General features: G+C 37.4%; 1 protein-coding gene across 32 annotated transcripts in view; it reads left to right on the forward strand.

Annotated features, from left to right (window-relative positions):
• Nucleotides 1–20,200, forward strand: part of LOC137049274 (adhesion G protein-coupled receptor L3-like) — a 425,717-nt gene that overhangs the window by 263,566 nt on the left and 141,951 nt on the right. For all 32 annotated transcript variants that reach the window (XM_067427809.1, XM_067428692.1, XM_067428735.1 and 29 more), the window contains one exon: nucleotides 2,019–2,819. In XM_067427809.1, coding sequence (XP_067283910.1) covers nucleotides 2,019–2,819 — 801 coding nt within the window. The remainder of the gene's footprint in view (nucleotides 1–2,018; nucleotides 2,820–20,200) is intronic.

The following is a 20,200-nucleotide window of genomic DNA, read 5'->3' on the forward strand; positions in this document are numbered from 1 at the left end:
GCTGCTGCTGCTGTGGCTGGATGTGCAAATGTTTGGCCTTTGTTTCTGTTTGATAGAATTGTAAATACATCTATTAAAATACTGAAATTCTGCTCTATAACTCCTCCCTGAACCTCCGCTGCCCTGTATCTCACTCTCTCATTGGCTGTCGGTGTAATTTTCAGTCAGAACCCTGTTCACACAGCAGGAGTTTCAATCGCCGACAAGTCCAGATATTTAGCATGCCAAATATCTCACCGGCGTCGACTACTCGTCGGCGATTCTCTCTCATCGCGTCTTTGATTATTCACACTGTGTGATTGTCACTCGCGTGCACGAGCACCGATTTGCCTGTGATCTCGGGCATTTGTCGGCGATTTCACAAAACCTGTCGGCGACTCAAAATCGGGGCAAAAATCGGGCAGTGTGAACTAGGCTTTAAGGGCAAAAATGCGAAATTGTGAAAATAGTGATGTATATTGTATACGCATGCATATTGTGTGTTCAGACTAAAGGCTCTTATTGTTTCTTAACATTGCCAACTAATGGCCTGCCCACATAACGGTACTTTTTATCATTTTCTTGGATCCGTGTGAACCAAGATTGCTTTGACAACTTTGTCGTCTAAACCCAAAAAACACTTTCGGTGTTGTGTAAATGTACCCCAAGTTTAAAGCATGTTTATAGGACTAGTTCCCCTAAGAAAGAAAATAATTTACTGAATGTTTTTTTCCAAACCCTTGTTAATTTTTTTTGCTTCCTATGAACAAAAAGAAGCCATTTTGAAAAATGATTACTCAAAAAAATAATACAAGAATATCACAAAATATCATTCATTCTAAAGTCCTACAACAGCTTCTCACTTTTTACTTCAAAAAAAGATACATTATGTAAAGAAATAAGTCTCTCCTGCTCACCAAGACTGCCTTTACTTGATCAGAAATAGAGTAAGAACAGAAATATTGTGAAATATCGTTACAATTTAAAATTGTTATTAAATTAATTATAATTTAAATGATCTTCTCACATATTATTTGAAATATTTAAATGGTTAATTTTACTCAATTTAGTTCATATGTTATACTTTATATTTGAAATATATTTCTACCCTCCTTTTATGGTAAAAAATTTAAAGCCTTATTAGAGAATAATTTATTATAATATTTATGATAAATTATGAATTATCACCACCCAAAAAAAAAAAATATATATATATATATTTCAGTGGTATATTTTACTCTGTTTATTCATATGTATTCTGTATTGACACGTGAACCATATCTTTATAGTGTTTTTTTTCATAGTTTAGCATTTAAAAGTAAAGGTTAAAGAAATACAATCTACATAAAATATATCTGTAGCAAAATAATAGCTAAAGGTGAAACAAAAGAAGAAGTTTTAGTGTGATTTTTTTTTTCTATTACCCCTGGGGTATATTAGCAAAATCTAAATTCCACTAAAAAGCATATTACTAATGTACAAATTCAAATAGCAACACATATGATACCGCTGTCTTGATGCACAAAAGTCTATTACCCATAACTGTTATTTTAACATCAGTCAGTCAGTCAGTCAAACAACACATTCTTATCTAAATGGATGTTTTTTTTGTGTGACTAGAATAAGCTACAATAATACCATTTTCTTCAGCCGATGTAATGTGTCACATTGTGAGAGTATCAGTCATGTCTAGTGAAAATGATACGGCCCAATCTAGTCAAGCAGAAATACAAGAGTATCACCGTTTTATGAGAGCTGCGGGTGCATTTAAGTACTGTGAAGGATTGTCATTCTCCTCATAACTTGGCATCATCTGTTTATCGCTTTCCTTTCATATAATGAAATGGATCATTGAAAGCAGCCCAAATGTGTATAGTGTCTACTTAACAACACATTTCTAACCTATCATTCCATTGTGTGCAAAGCAGTGCGATGTTATCCGTCTTATCCATCCAGATAAATGAAACCAGTCATAAGTGAAGAGGCTTGATGCTTTCAAAGCCACGCTCACTTGTCTTTCTCTCTCTGTTTGTCTGTAGTTTTCTTGTGCCCAGGGCTCTTGCGTGGGGTTTATCAGAGCGAGCATCTGTTTGAATCGGACCACCAGTCGGGAGCTTGGTGTAAAGACCCCCTTCAGGCCTCGGATAAGATCTATTACATGCCCTGGACGCCGTATCGCACAGACACCCTCACCGAGTACTCCAGCAAAGAAGACTTTGTTGCCGGCCGACCCACGACCACCTACAAACTTCCCCATCGGGTGGACGGCACCGGGTTCGTCGTCTACGACGGCGCACTGTTCTTCAACAAGGAGCGCACGCGGAATATCGTCAAGTTCGATCTGCGCACTCGCATCAAGAGCGGCGAGGCCATCATCGCCAGCGCAAACTACCACGACACGTCTCCGTACCGCTGGGGCGGCAAGTCGGATATCGATTTGGCGGTGGACGAGAACGGCCTTTGGGTGATTTATGCCACGGAACAAAACAACGGACGGATTGTGATCAGCCAGCTAAACCCGTACACGCTGCGGGTGGAGGGAACGTGGGACACGGCCTACGACAAACGCTCCGCTTCCAACGCTTTCATGATCTGTGGGATCTTGTACGTGGTCAAGAGCGTCTATGAAGACGACGACAGCGAAGCCACTGGGAATAAAATCGACTACATCTACAACACGGAGCTGAGCAAAGATGGCTATTTGGACATCTTTTTCCCAAACTCGTACCAGTACATCGCTGCCGTGGATTATAATCCCAGAGATAATCTGCTTTATGTGTGGAATAACTACCACGTGGTCAAATATTCCCTGGATTTTGGAGTTCTGGACAACAGGCTAGGTAAGAGCTGGAACGTCTGCATGCATTTTTGTTATTAATGTTGAAACATTGATCTTTTTCTCAGGGTGAAGGGCACAAAACTACATATTTCACAGCCTTCTTTCATTTGATTGGCCATCTCACGCATTCTGACAGTGACGAGCGCTGTGGGACTGCCCAGGCAGACCAACCAAAAAAATCATCTTTTTGTCATCCTAGCAACAAACTGAGAAATTAGAAATGGCCAAATTCCCTCTATGTCTATAGTGATTACTTACGCTCTTACGTTACATTGTATGGGTCAAAATTATAGATTTTTCTTTTATGCCAAAAATCTAGGATATTAAGTAATGATCATGATCCATGAAGAATTTTTGTATATTTCCTACCGTCAATATACATTTTTTCTTTTTCTTTCAATATTTAGCTTTTTTTGCACCCTCATATTCCAGATGTTTAAACAGTTGTATCTCGGAAATATACCAAATATTAACCTTATTTATTCGGCTTTCAGATAATGTATAAATCTCAATAAATGTAAAAAAAAAAAAATATATATATATATATATATGGTCCTGGTTCAGGGTTACATTTATTCAAATCATGAGTAGATACAAAGTAAGTAAATTGTAATGTTTTTATTTAGTACATCATATTGTTTGTTGTTGTCTCACCAGTTGTCTCACCAAGGCTGCATTTATTTGATCATAAATATTATTTTGCTGTATTTATGATCAAATAAATGCAGCCTTGGTGAGACTCTGAATTTGGAGATATATAATATAAGGCAACATTTTACAAACATTGAGTACCTAGTAAAATATATTATTATTATTATTATTATATGCATAATTGAGGTCGCTTTAACCCACGGACATGGAAACAACCCTTGGGAAAACCGCAGACTTGGGAACACAGTGCAGTTGATTTCTGTTGACATTTGGCAACTAATTATTATGTATCGCTCTGTTGCTCTGATTGGTTGCTGGTCTATCCAATTGATGTCTGTTCGGATGAAACACGCCCCATAATTACAGCCCAATGGAGCAGTTTCAGACTCATATTCTGACTAGAATTGAGTAGGACCATGTCAGGCTAGATATTTACATGAGATTCACCCCTCCTTCTTTAAAAATAGCACAGCTACTAATAACATTTTAGTGAAATATTTTAGTGCTGGTGGGAATGCTACAGTTGAAAACATTGCCTTTGATTTGGTGAAATGAGTTGTTTAGTGTCTGCAGGCGGCACACAGATAGAATGAGCTTCAGTAGTGTTTGCTTGAGTTATTGGTTAGACCAGAAAGTTTGGAATGCCTCTTTAATTGGAAAGCATCGAGTGAAGTTAGTGGAGGGGAAGTTCGCGGCTACTTACTGAAAGTTGGAATGTCGTCGCCTGGGCTGGAGGTAATTACAGAGCGAACGTTACTCAATGTGTGACATTCCTTTCGCCATTTAATTAAAAGCTGGTACAGAAAGAAAACTTTCATAATCATCTTCACTAAGACTGTGGGAAAAACATTGACAGTACTTAGGCACATTGCACAGTAATATGCAGAAGATGCATTTGGTCGTCACAAAAGGAAAAGTTAAATGGCTTACAGAGTATTTTTATTGAATGCTGCCATTTCTTTCTTCTCAGTCACTCTCATTGTCAGGCAAATCAAAATATCAACCAAATTTTTACATTTTGCCCACATTTTTTGGGGGTCAGTATAATTTTTTGAAAGAAATAAAGAAATATTTAAATTTCAGGGCATTCAATTTATCGAAAATAACAATAAAAAATGTATTATTTTCTAAAGAAATTGTACAATTCTGCTCTTTTTAACTTTTTATTTATCAAAAAAATGTAACGGTTTCCCCAAAATATAAAGTAGCAAAACTGTTTTCAGCATTGATAAAGAAATGTTTCTTGAGCAGCAAATCCACATATTAGAATGATTTCTGAAGGATCATGTGACACTGAAGACTGGAGTAATGATGCTAAAAATTCATATTTGCATCACAGAAATAAATTTAATTTTATAATATATTACAATAGTTATTTTAAACTGTAATATTTCAGTATTTATGATCAAATACATGTAGCCTTGGTAAGCAGAAGAAAATTCCTTCAAAACACACACACACATACACACACGTCTGGTTCACTATCTTTGTGGGGACTTTCCATAGATGTAATAGTTTTTATACTGTACAAACTGTATATTCTATCCCCCTATACCGCCCCTTGCCTCTAAACCTACTCATCACAGGAAACATTCTGCATTTTTACTTTCTCAAAAAAACTCATCCTGTATGACTTATAAGCATTTTGAAAAGTGAGGACCGCTGGCTGGTCCCCACAATGTTGGTAATCTCAGGTTTTACTATCCTTATGGGGACATTTGGTCCCCACAATGTAATATAAACAAGGACACACACACTCACACACACAGATCTGTCTTAGCCAATAAGATCTAACAAGAAGATTATATTCTTAATGAAAGCCTTCGTTTTCTGTGACAGACAAATCCATGTTCAAAGTCACAATTATGTCTCCCTGACGACAGCAGCGGTTTGGACAGTGTGCATTTCATTGCTTTTGATGTGGATGCCAAAATTTTGAACACAGTTGAATGAAAGTGTTTTTGACATTGAGGAAGCTGCTGCAGCCACATTTACACTCTCAGCCTGTCATGAGCCGTCATCACTCAAGCTTGTCTTCATTTCCTCCTTCAAACTACTTTTTTATCATACCATTGCACATGCTAATTGCAGATTTGCAAGTTTATATATCACTATTCTGACTTTATAACTCGCAATTGCGAGATTAATTGTGAGTTTATAAACTTCCAATTAAGAAAAAACGAGTTATTGCAAGTTTTTCCTCCCAATTCTCACAAGATATAAATCTGCAATATATATATTTTTTTTCCGCTGTTAGAGATTATACCCTAAACTCTGAATTGGAAGTTATATATGTATTCTGAGATATAGGGCCCTATTTTAACCATAATTTTAGCGCATTGTGCACTTAGGGCATGTCTGAATCCATTTTTGCTATTTAAACGATGAAAAAAAGGGTTAGCGGTCCAAAAAACAGTCGAATATGTACAAGCCTTTTGGACTGTTTTTTGGACCGCTGACCTTTTTTTTCCCAAAATACAGGTAAAACACTTCCCGCTGACCTTTTTTTGTCCAAAACACACGTGAAACACTTGCGTCGTGCCTGGCGTCGCATTGGGCCAGGTGTATGATAGGGCCCATAGACTCAAAATAAATAAAATAAATACTAGTAATGGACGATATGAACGATATGCAGTATAAGCGATACAAAATTGGCCTACGAGAGAGATTTTAATTCTATTGCAGTATCGCAATAGTATCGCAATCTACCAGCAAAATTTTGAGCCAGCTGCAACTGGCTGCAACGCATCACCGTATTCGTCATCTTGAGTAAACACGGCTGAAAGCGAAACGGAGGTGAAACATCAATTAATTGAATTTAAGCCGTTCGATGAGCAACAGCAAACTATGCTGTAGAGTGTGTGTGTGTGTGTGTGTATGTGTGGGGGGGGTATTGTGTGTGTGTGTGCGTGTGCGTGTGTGTTCACGCTTATCCTGGGTGCCATGACAAAAGTGCAAGTTAGTAATGCTGCCTTCACGTGCCCTCGGAATTATCGTAAATGCACATGAATGAATGCACTCACATTTTGAAACTTGAATGCAATGATCTCGTAATCCGAGCTCAGTGTTTTGACTGAATATTTTTTCATGCAAAATCTTATAGTATGCCATATATGGCGCATCTCACTGTATGATTGTGTGATACTTTTGTATCCTTTTCGTTAAGTTTTAGCCTGGTCCCATTCACTGCCATTATAGGAGAGATTGTGTGCGTGCAGGAAATTTTTATTGTATTTATTTTCCCTGCTTTTGAGGTCCAAAAAAGTTAGAAGGCATTGGAACAACAGCAGGGTGAGTAAAATATGCCCCCTTTTTTTTTTGCGGGGGAGAACTATCTGTTTAAACTTTTTCTTTGTTAAAGTCTCTGCAGCTGGTGTATTTTAATTGTATTTATTCAACATTATGTTGTATAATTACAGTTTTGCACAATACATCTCAAAACTACATACAATGTTTCTTTCTTTAATTGTTTTAGGGTCTATGTAACCTGCTCTTAAAAAAGGTTCTATTATAATTTAAATATCACAAAATATATATTGTCATCGCAAAAAGCTGCAATGTATATCGCAATATGGATTCTAGGCCATATCACCCATCCTTAATAAACACTCGCTGCCACTGATGTAACTTCAGAAAGAGTCACTAAAAAAATCCCACCTGCAATGCATAGACAGACAAACAGATCTCACAAATAGTGAAAAGTCTCAATGCTGGCACATAGCAGCCAAAAAGAGGTCGTCTGTGAGTCGCCTTTATAATCCTCGCAGGACCACAAGTATCAAATGTGCCATTTAGTAAAGGGCATATAAATAATTATTTATTTTTATGAAATAATGAAAGCTTTTGGCAAAAATAAAAGTATTGTTAAAACCTAAATTAAAGTTATGAGAATCTAATGGAAAGGAATCATTGTTGAGAAAAAAATGGAACTTTGTGGTTCTGTAAATTTTGGGTGAAATGTGCTTAAATGTTTTGAAAATAATGTCACCGTGCAAGAAATGTTAATGGTCCTGAAATAAGCTTTGATTTTCAGGTGAAATATGACTTGGACAGAAGCTCGACTCACCTATTTAAATCATACAGTATTGTACGTTTATTTTTAGGCCCTCTATATGTTTTAGGTTTCAGAGAGCGTTTGGCTGCAGGCTGGTTTTATCACTGCACACAGCTCCATTACTCACTGTTGAAAATCCCCTGGCTCACGGGCACAAGTGTGTCGCACTTTATCACCCCCCTCCCCACATTCCCTCTCCAGCTTTAGTTCCTATATAGAGGCAGTCAAGAGAGAGATGAACACTGTGCTTACAACATCTGTCTCATGCCCTGCTCCTGTGGCCTTGTGTATGTGTTTGTTTGTGTGTTCACTCCTGTCTAACAGAGCTTCATGGAATCTTAGTATAAAAAAAAAACTAGTATAAGAGATTGCATTAGAATTTTAAAATTAGTCGAAGATATCATTAATTTTTAAATCTGACGTTTTCAGATTTGACCACTCTGGAAACCGGTTTCAGTAAATATCGGATTCATGCTTCCAAAAAGTCGGATCAGTGTGGATGAAATGCTGATACGGTACAAAATGTATACGGCTAAACGCGTCTCCGTGTGGACGGGGCCTAAGAATGCTTCAAAATCAGCATCAAATTATAGAATTACCTTGACCTCTCTAAAATCAGTCAGAGCAGGATAATGAAATCATCACATCTGCATGGGATTCAGAATGCAAAATCGTAATCCTCAAATGACAAAACTGGAATATAATCTTCAAATAGTTTTAGATAACAACACATCTCCATCTTATAACAAAATCAATACAGAATATTCAAAGCAAGCATCAGTTAACAGAATCAGCATTAAATCTCTGAACTCAACATCAAATCAAATAATCAGCATGAACTCTCTGAGATCAGCATCAGAAATACATAAACAGTTTGACCAAGAATGCTTCAAAACCAAGAAAAACAATATAACCAAGAATGCCTAAACTCTTTATCAGGTAGCAGAATCGTGCTGATCTTTTCAAATTCAGCATCAAATAATAGAATTACCTTGAAATCTCTAAAATCAGCATCAGAGAAGGGTCAGCGCGGGGTCACAAAATCATCATCTAGGATTCAGAATGCAAAATCACAAAACTGGAATACAGTATAATCTTCAAAATGAGAATCGGAGATTAAGTAAATCTGCATTAGATGATCCAATCCAAAATAAGCACCACATTACTAGCCTGACAAGCCAGACCCACATCAAGATGTTTGGTCTGGAAACTCACCATTGACAGGGCTCAATCTGAGGGGCGGGATAAACGGTTGTCTTTCAAACTCCCTCTGCACGGCGTGCACGCAATTGGATAGCGCTACAACCAACCAGAGCAACGAAGGTGAAGCAGAGCTCGTTGACAGATTAAACTTTTGCCGTATCCGGTCAACAAAACTCAGAACACATCTTTCCTTCTTAAGAATGACTTCAGTGCCAGTCTTTATTGTTTTCTCAGAGAAAAGCTAAACACCAAGTCTTCCAGAGTCGCGGTCAAAGCTGATTCGAAAGACCGTCGTTTGGCAGTTTCTGTGTTTACTAGTGGCACGCAAGCACAACTCAGCCATCATTACGTTAAGCCCCGCCCACCGACTCTATACACGATGTGATTGGCCCAACCAGAGTTTGGCGTTTACAGCTCAGAAGTGTATTGAGAGTTGCTAGACGACACTCGCGGCAGAATAGATTAGCTGCCGCTAGGGTGCGTCTAGATTTCTAGGCTACCACATTACAGAATTACCCTTGGAATCTCAAATCAGCAGATTGCCCACATAAGGTGCAGAACCTTTTCTTTGGTCTTTATTTGTTTCATGTCTGTGCCCATTGCAGCAAGCCAAACGCGTATATGAAAATAAAAATTAAATTTTCCTCAAAATGAATGTTTATTTTTGTGGCACGCTCTTCTTTACTAAAGTCTCAAAATAGTGAATGCCATTGAACAAGACCTTGTTTTTCTTTGAAACCTGGCATGTCTGCGGCGTCCTCCCTGAGCTGTTGTGATGGACGGTTCCGTGTGAGATACTGATCTCCAGCTTTGACCTGCTGTGTGGAAAAGCAGCTCTCTTGCTTATAGCGTTTGCATGCCCATCTGCTGATATTGAGACCATGTGGGGGAACGTCAAACGCAGTGATGTTTGGAGCTGGTACGGAACATGCTATGAGAGCTGAAGTGTTGCCTAGCCTTGCCGAAGCGCTCCGCTCTGCAGGGCCCCTTCAGGCAGACGGTAATTGACCTAATTTGGCCCATATGCAGAGTGGAATATGTTTAGCAGTGACCTCAGAGGAGCACTCCATTGTCCCATGACTACTTGAGATCTTTTGACTCGCTCTGGCATTCGGTACAATATAATACACTGTTTGATGTGGAGTCAAGACCTGCAGACTTCTGGGCATTTGAGTTGAACTGTGTCTCACTCACTAAACAGGCTGCAGAAATGGAAAAATAAATCCTCTGTATGTTCACTTTTTCGATTTAATCTGCTAACCGATCTCTAGGCCTGTCATGATAACAAATCTTGCTGGACGATAAAGTGGTTTTTATTTTTTGCGATAAACGATCATATTGTCGTTCTGAGACAATTTTCATCTAAAATAATGATAATGGCATAATAATGCAGGTACACCTTATTTAAATATTAATAAACTTTTATTTCTAAAGACTATTTAACACTGAAAATGGAAAACATTTTAAATATCCACAATAAGTGACCAAAACAATAAAAGCAATGGATGAAAACTGCAACGGATGATTGTGTTTTAGGTGCATATTAGGGGTGGCACGGTTCACAAAACCCACGGTTTGGTTCCTATCACGGTTTTAGGGTCACGGTTTTCAGTTCTGTATGGTTCTTATTATTGTTTTTTTTGTTTGTTTTTTTAATCATTAACACTCCAGAAATGTACTTCACCATATGATATATAGCTTAAATATATCATGTAATCATGCACAAACTTGATTTGACTTGACCATCTCTGAGGAAAGCTAGGTGAGATTTTGATACAGCAAGAGAGAAGACATTGATGGCATGCTTTTCATTTTTTTGGCAAAACTTTTTGATTGTGTATTACTATCTCTACGGGAACTCATGTGCCTTTTTAGCACACAAAGATTGAACTGAAGGATTAACTTGCATTTATCAAACTGCCAAATTCAGGCCATCCTAAAAAATATTTTGGTTTGCAGTAACAGTAGAAAAAAAAAAAAAAAAAAAAAAAAAAGGGTCGGTAGGTAGGTCAAAGTACATTTTTGTCATCTGTCACAAGTACATCTGTCACAAAATGCGGCGAAATCTCCGACAGGGCTTTAATAGTCTAACGTTAGTGAATGAGAGTATGAGCCGACACCAAACAAACGCACTGGCCATAGTGTGACATCCGTTAACCATAGTGTAAACATAGATGACGTCACAGGTTTTTCTATAAAAGAAAGAACGTAGCCTTCGTTTGTATGTATTGTAGGCCCAGGCAATTTATATATTTATAATACTTACTAAAATATAATTCATATAATTTTATTACTTTTGTATTAGTTGTTTGAAGAGTAAAACAATTAATTGGTCGATCTTAAAGCAAATTTACAACCGGCAAGTCGGTCGGACAAAAAAAAAAAGTCGGCCCTAAATCGACAGGGTCGGTCGGGTTATGGCAAACAAGAATATTTTTAAGGATGGCCTCAGTGTAGCTTAAGCCTTGTTTATACTCGATGCGCCCTCACAAGCGCGAGGATGTGCGCGACAAAAATGACGTCAATGCGGAGTGCGCAAGACCTCATTTTGTTTGGTGATGTGCTCGTCAAATTTGTTTAACTTTGCGTGCGGCTCCGCAACCGAAACAGCACGAGTTCAGGCGAATCTGGCCGAGCATGACGTCTCATCACGCCGCACTCAGTCTGTGTAAATGAAGTGGAAAAAAATAACCACAAACATGACGGATGGTTAAAGATGCCCTAGAATGAAAAATTGAATTAACCTTGCCATAGTGAAATAATAAGAGTTCAGGACATGGACATCACAAACACCATTGCCTCCTACTTCATATGTAAATCTCGTAAATCAAAAACACCACAGAAAAAGAAGTGCTTCTCAACATAAACCCAACCGTGAGGCAAGCGTTGGGGATCATTTATATGCACACCCCTAACATTTGCATCTGTCCAAACATGTGCAGTGTCAGGCGGAACTGACGGTAACTGGGACTGAAGGTAACACACGTCATGTTCCAGGCTGTGCAGGAGTGAGGACTTTTCACATGTCAACAGTCATGGTTGATGTTTATAATTGGATACCACAACAATTTAATTCAAGATTGTTCGTTTGTTTGGCCCATTTCAAGCAAGCTTCACTCAGCGTCTTAAACTGAAGAAAGTGTCAATTACAACTGTATTCCTGCAAGCAGTAAGTAGTGATTTATCCTCTTATTGACTGTTTAAACAATTTCCGATTAAATTGAAAGTTTTTAGAGAGACCGCATTTTCTAGATAACACAATCAGTAACAATAGGAAACACCAAGTACCATACAAAACTAAATAGTGTGTCTAATGACAAAGCTTAATATTACAAAATAAACCCATATACGTTGCTTACAGATCGTTCACTCGATCCTTCTAGCAAACGTCACCTTTTCCACCATATAAGTCAAAACAGCTGTCCTTTGGCAAGGCTATTCATTCAAGTTAAATAAACCAGATTTCAGTCATTTAAATCCCCCAAACATAGCTTTTCTGTGAAAAGAACTTGTATACTATTCAGTGTTTTACCTAAACATGTTCAATCTGACAATCAAGCTCTCTCTCGCGCACGGATGAGCTGAAAACACCAATAAACAAGTAAACTGCATTTTATCAATCTCCATTTGAGATGTTCTGCTTAAAGTGTCATTCAGTCGCTCTATGTTCTGTCAGGACTCACAAGCCGCTTCGCTGAACAGCTGAATTGCTGTGAGCTGCTGAAATAAACCAATCAGAGAAGAGCTCAACATTAATATTCATGACTCTTCCAAATAAGGCAAAAACAAGGCATTACATCCTAGGGACAATTTAGGGCTGGGCGATATGGCCCAAAAATATTATCACAATATAATTTTCCATATTGTCGATATCGATAAATATCACGATAAATGTAAAATCTTTATTTCTTTAAAGTTTAAAGGCATATTTTTGCTCCTGAGTGAAAAATGTAGAAAACAGACAGTTAACTGTGTTTTTAAACTATCCTTTATTGTCAAAAACATGACAAACACTTCCCAAACAGGTGAACAATTTATTAAAACTAAGGTAGCTTTATTTATTAAAGCCTTAATTTTGGTCTGCATTTTTTTACTCTACACTGTATATCAATAATATCATTACTTATTGTGTAAGTAGTAAAACACTAAAAAGCAAACGGGCAAAAAAAAAAAAAAATGGTCCACTGTGCATATAGATTTACCGCTGTGTTGGGCTCAATGTTGGAAGATGGAATAAATGGATCAATATGGAAGAACTTCGAAGAAGCACGATCATTTAATAATTAAATCCTGTGTGGTGAACGTGAACCTATGATAAGCAGTCCAGTCCACGTACGTCGCTGTTTTATGTCGGATGGATTCGCCTAAATATCTCCAAAGCACTGAAGTTGAGCGAACTAACTAACCTGTGTCCTCCGAGCTGGTCGTGAGCTCTGAGTTTTCTTCACTATTGCTCATTTTTATCGCTCCACTTCACTCTGATCCTCCAAGCCTGTCAGTCACTGACTGTAAACAACACCGCGTGCAGCACCCAGACGCCCGGTCTGCAATACGCATGCGCAGCATAACGCATAGCACGTAAGCATTATATCGAGAATGTATCGAAATGTTGTTATCGTTTTATCGAGGAAAATTACATCGTGATAATTATCGTTATCGTTTTATCGCCCAGCCCTAGGACAGTTTATAGGGTTGTTAAATGGACCTGAAAAACTGTATCTGGACAATTTTTGCCCTTAAATAAGCCAAATTCCCTTCGGAGAACAATTTAACTTATTGTTTCAAATCATTCTAGGGCACCTTTAAGTAGATAGGCTTAGATGAAAGGGTTTGAGTGATCAATTATCAGTATTTAACCTGACAAAAAGTTGTTTATTCGGTGTTATCCACATTATATTTCACCTGAGCAGCATTGTAAACTTTTATAATGACAAGTTTGGCCATTAACTTTTAAATGCATCATTATATTTAAACTGGAAACACATGAGCGGAGTCTCTGCATTAAAGACCAACGAATGGCAGATCAACTTGCTACTACATTTTTCTCTGATACGGTAGGAAATTAAACTGAATGTGGAGGATTTTAACTGTGATTTTAACTTAACAAAAATCATGTACAAGGAAAATCCCCATAAAACATGAAATCACAATGCTTGTGTGTGTGTGTGTGTGTGTGTGTGTGCGTGTTACTGCAAAACCATAACCAGTCATGATGGGAGCTGTGAAATTGGTCCAAATGTTAATTAAAAAAATGGCTGTGACAGAGCAATGATAGAGATGCTTCATCTTTTTGCCAGACATGAATGAGCCGAGCCAGTTCTCACTCACACTGATAAGACACCAGAATAGAGAGACAATTCAAAGTAATGAGCTATTTCTGACAAGGAGAGAAACTTCTCTTCATTTTCCTTGGTGCTGAGAAGAGAAACGAGAGATAATTATGACACGAAGAGCACTTCAAATTAAGTGTAATAGCTCGTCGGCTAAAACACGAACCGTTGCCACGGAACGGGTTGCATCTGCCGTCAATCCAAATAATGGACAGAATGTTTTAAAAATGTTTCTTGCATGGAAAGGAAATTACTGAGAGGCGGAACGAGACAGATTTACAGATTGACCATTTGAGTTAATTACGTTTCCTGTAAGATAAAAATGTTTCATTCTTGTCTAGTCTCATGTCCACTGACCGTCTAAAGCATATTGCACACTCAGCTGAAAAAAAAAAAAAAAAAAAAAAACTTGTGAAAATCACAAGCTCCAGTTAGATCGGCTGATTAAGAAGAAATGTGGGGCAGTAAGGCGTTCATCCAAGTGGTGCTCACTGCAGAGCCAAATGATGTGGGGCTCCCCTTCTCTGTGGGACCTCTCTGACCTAATGGCTGGAGTTGTGTTCAGGAATAGGGTTATGGGTAGGGTTATGGTGTGTTTGGAGCTTCTAGTGCCACTCATTACACCAAGCTCCACATATTGGCTCAGCAGTGAGTAGCCTCTCTGTTCACCTGCTCCAGAAGATACAATGAACACTTCTGAAGAACAAATAATCAATAGCTAAATAAATGAAAACATATGTGACCAATCACAGAAAGTAGGGTCACAAGTCGGTTCTGGGGCATTTCAAATTATTCACAGATTCTGAAAGTGTCGTTTCCAAGCTTTCCAACGAGGTGTAACACATGGAAATCTGATAACATTTGGAGAAGTTGTGGCCATTTGAAGGTAGGCATTTAAAAAAGTTTAAAAGGGAGAAACCGGCCTCTAAAGATGGTGCAGTTCTCACCTGTTCTCACCTGCAGGGAGTGACACTAGGGCTCATTTACATCTCATTAGGTGAGCCATACCCCTTGTAAAGCTGCATGGTTGCATAGCAATGACAGACGCAACGGGAAAAATCAGACCGCATACTATTAATAAAGGATAGCAGATTCTAACATTACCATTCAAAAGCCCGTTTTAGTAATCAAGGTTTTTGGCAAGTGATACAATGCTAATGATTACAATTAATATGACAGTTAATAACAATAGGTAGGTAGGGGAAGGTCTAAACATGAGTTCTTAGAATGAACACAAAATGACAAACTTAGATGTTTATGGAAGCTCACCCCATAAGAAACAGGAAAGTATTCTTGCAGATCTCGTTGCCTCCAATGAATTAAGTCGTTCGGGCACACTTTCTGTTTGTCGGGGTCTTCTTTGTGGATGTAACCATCTCCGAAGTTTGTACTGGGCATCTGTTTGCCTCTAAATGTCCAATAATTTGGATGTCCTGCAACTCTTTTTCCACAGCTAAAGAATCCAGCCGTATGTTGTACATAATATAATATCTGGAGAAAGCTTCTGACTACAGGACTCCCTTGCAGAGAGATCTATTTTCTCCTCTTGTAGCTTTTACAGTCAAAGTTACAGATTTACCCCATTTCTCTGTCTTTATCCCCATCAAATGTTACTATCGATATAGCCTCTGATATCTTATGATCCAACTCGTCTGACGCCAGTCCGATACATTCTTCCTCTTCTTCATCTTCGCTCAGTTGTAGTTGAGCACTTGTTTATAAGCATCCGGCTTGTCAAATAATTATTTTCAAACAATTTCGGTGTAACTGCCATGGTTCAGCAGCTCGTCTGCGATAATCTTTTCGCCGTCCATCTGCATTGAATTTTGATATTAGATAAAGCCGGCCAGAGCGCTGCATAAATAAGTAGCCACGCTTCCCTTGGAGGGCGGGGCAATTACAACAGCCGGCTTATCCAGTATGCAAATACACACAGACAACTACACACCCTTACTACAAGCTAGAAACTCAGAAAAACAAGCCGATTTCAACCTCAAAATGTATGCTTTTAAATATACCAATACTGCTATCTCAAACACCAAGAGGCTTCTTCGTGATCTCACCTAACAGATTCTGCAAAAAAGCGAAAATACCCTAATTAAAAAAAAAAAAAAAAAAAAAAAAAAACTGCTTCTTTATATTTTTGTTCAAAAGTACTGCTGCTGACTTGTCACTGGTTTCCGTGACGGGTCACATAGACTAGAAGAATTATACACATACAAATATAAGTTTACTAAATATGTTATTATACGTTAAATATGCAATTTCTTTACATGTCAATTAAAGGTAACATAATCAGAATATAAAAAAGGGTGCACAAAACAACTCAGCTATCAGTGCCTATAACTACAATTGCCACAAAATAATACATGTTGCTTCTTGGAGCTTTTAATGCTAAAGATTTCTGAGATCAAACAAAAACAACAACAATAAACTAGCTAGAAAGTAAAAAAAAGCTTTTTACACCGTTAAAGACTTGGATTCCCATCCTAAACATAGACAAAGTTTTTTAAAAAAAAATGAGTTGGACGTTTTTCTGTGTCAAAAATACTCCTTACGGTTTCTCACAAGTTTCGGAGAGTTTTTTTCGAGTATGAGTCGCCTTGACGTCAACGGGTCGGAATGTCCTTGTATGGGCCGTACGGGCTCTTCTCCTGGAAGGGTGCGTGCGCGAGAGCGACCGGATCAGAGCGATTCAGCAAATGCACGTCGCCCATAAACGCTGCACTCACTGTCTCTGGACCTCATCAAACCAACAACGTCACCAAAGAAGTGTGTTTTTGATGGAGCGGTGACGATAAAGGTTCTCGATCGTGCTTTGGAAGCAGGTGGTGAGTAAAACTGCTTCAAATGTCTGTTTGTAGTTGGATATCGTCACGTGAGTAAACATCAGTAAACGACACGATCGTATATTTAATTTATCAATGAAGCATGTGATGTATGGTGTGTGTTTAAATACATTTATTTAGCTGACCGCTATAGGTGTCTGTTTGTTAATTGTTAAACCACCCAAACATTACGTTTAACTTAGGGGACGTTCACACAAAGCACATTCAAATGTGCTACTCCATTGTTTTTCTATGTAACACTAGTAGTCTGACGTGCAAAACCATTTTGCTTGCGATTGCTAAGGTTTAGTCGCATATAATAGTCCATAAACCAAATCATGTCCTCACAATCCACAAGTAAACAAACGCAAATGTTGACAAGCCACTAAATACAGTACATACCACAGAGACGGACGTCCTGCTGCTGCTGTTTCTCCTGTTCAATTTATTTCATCCTCCAGATCTGATTCTGGATCATATATCTATTAGTTGAATCTGATTGATAGCCATGGTTTATTAGGGTAACATTTTCTTTTCCACGCATTACGATGTCAGCTTTCAGACGCTCTCGTGCAGTAGCTCTGCGCTCGTCATTCTTTAGCTCCGCCCACACGATACGCTCGTTTTTTTCCGGAAAGACTCGGTACAGCCTATCTTTCTTTTATAAATATAATAAAACTAAACTTTTTGGAGATATAAAGGATGCAATACTACTCTATAGGTACTCAAGATTGACATGAGATTGACTGAAACTGAGTGTCGTCCCCCCCCCCTTAACGTTTTAACGTTCCAGGTTGTTCTTGGCAGTTGCTACACTAAAAAAAACTTTCACTGTTCTGCACAAACCTTCCTTGTTCACATTACTTAAAAACTCATGCAATTATATGATTTTAATTGAAATAGTTTCTGCTAAAAAAAAATATATTTGTTCAGTCAAACACATAAATTAATAAAACAATATTGTGTTGTGCACCAAAATTTAATTAATTCGTTAAAACCGCATAAATCATTTTTGTTGACACAGCTACTAGGCAGTGGATCTGTTGTTCCCAGCATGCTTTGCAAGGAACTACATTAGGAGAGTAAATTTAAGGGATTAAAGTATATTTTATGTGTTTTTCAGTAATGTTTTTGAATTTACCATTATGTAGAAGAGTGGCGTCTGTGTTTAGGCTGTGGGCTCTAATATATACATTTATTAAATGGAATGCCTGCTCTCATTTTTTGAGGGTATTTTTATTTATTTTATTATTGTTAAATATGCTTTTCTTTATGTAATGATTTTCCCTTTAATCTTGTAGAGCAAATCGTTAATTTAATAAGGTAAATTAAATCAATAAATGTGTTCACCTTACATAAAAAATGGCAAATAGTCAAACGGGGACAAATTCAATTTGTATTTACTCAAAGAAATGTTTTTTTTGTTCATACAGCTAAATTGTTATTTGTGCAAATTGCTCAATATAGTTGTGTGAAACACTTAAAACTGCTTTTTTAAGTAAATCCAACAATTATGTGAGTGAGTGAGTGAGTGCGTGAGTGAGTGAGTGAGTGAGTGAGTGAGTGAGTGAGTGAGTGAAGTGAGTGAGTGAGTGAGTGAGTGAAGTGAGTGAGTGAGTGAGTGAGTGAAGTGAGTGAGTGAGTGAGTGATAGACAGATAGACAGACAGATGGATATTAAAAAGATTAAAAATAAGATAATAAGAAACATATTTTTGCTAAAGAAAGATCTTTAATGAGTAGTCCTGGATCCATGATGAAATGACACTCTAATGCAGTAAATTTAAAAGGATTTAAATCAAAAGCTGACTTTTAGCCTCACAGCAGTGTGTGCCATTTGAAATACCCTTTATTCATTTTGAGCTGCCTATTAAAATAATAATCAATTGAAATGTAACAAATTAACATTATTGAAATTTAACAAAAGTGTATATAATCATCTTTAGACATCACAGATATAAGCAAATATCGACTGTTCATGTGCTGAAGTGTTTTGGAGGGTTTATCTGGTCATGGTCAGGCAGTTTTGGGAGGAATCGGGGCAGCATCTAGTCTTTTTGTCATCCAGAGCTGCTGCTGTGTAGTGGGAGAGTTTGTGTTGAGATGTTGGAGTAAGCATTTTCCACCCACAGTGCCTGATGATGCATCTCTGTGCGTTCGTGTTTAATGATGCAGAGATGCTGAAAGCTGTGCTCATGGCTGTCATTGATTCACAAGCTGTGGATGTTTATTATGGAATCACAAGATCAGTGTCTGCATGCATGATTGTTGCCTTATGGTAGGTTATAACACAGGCATATTACTATTATTATGTATCAATATATCATTTTATATATATATATATATATATATATATATATATATATATATATATATATATATATATATATATATATATATATATATATACTATTTACATTTTTGTTTTTAAAAGAGTTCCTTCTACATATTCATCGTAATGCAGAAATTATTAAAAAAAACTCAAATGCGTGTTAATGAAAAGATTTTACTTAGAAAATACAAAGGTAACATTTTATAATAAGTATACAGTATAAAGGTTGCAATTAATTTGTAAACTATTGGTTTATAGTTTATTTATTGTCTAGACCTACATATTGTAGTCGCTCAACATTGTTAATAACATATTTTTTATTGATTAATTATCTTATATGTAGGAGTTAGAATTCAGTGATCATTTTCATGTCCTGTGCCACGTTGTTTAAATAGCAAATACGTTTGTGCCCATTTGTGCGCTCATGGGCGTGCTGGTCTGAAAACGTCTGTGCTCAGGCGCATTATTGGTGCGTTGCTATTTTGAGGGAATTGAAAGTGACTGCGCCATTGAGTGCGTTTACATGCACGTTCTTAAGCCGATTATAATAAACTGACAACGAACATGGTTATGTAAACTTGGTAATGTGTAAACGTTTTCTTTAATCAGAAAACGGATACTTGGAGCAGATTTAAATGCATCCAGTGAGTGTTTCGCATGAAATAAGGACATATATCACAAACACAGACTCTTTTAAAGGTAACTGGCTGGCTTTTTACATTTTTTTATACTATTGTCTGAGGTCAACTAATGATATTGTATATTAACAATGTAGAGACTACAATATATTAACTTTGAAAAAAAAAAAACTATAAACGAGTATTAACGTATAAAAGTTTATTAATAATTTGTAAGTACTTCGCTGGTGTATAGCCTATTATAAAGTGTTACCAATACAAATTGTACTAAATTATGAACAGATATGAGATACAGTGCATAATGTGGGTGGACTGCACTAAATATACAACTTCAATATTAAAACAGT

The sequence above is a fragment of the Pseudorasbora parva genome, chromosome 1, assembly GCF_024679245.1.
Source record: "Pseudorasbora parva isolate DD20220531a chromosome 1, ASM2467924v1, whole genome shotgun sequence".
NCBI lineage: Eukaryota > Metazoa > Chordata > Actinopteri > Cypriniformes > Gobionidae > Pseudorasbora > Pseudorasbora parva.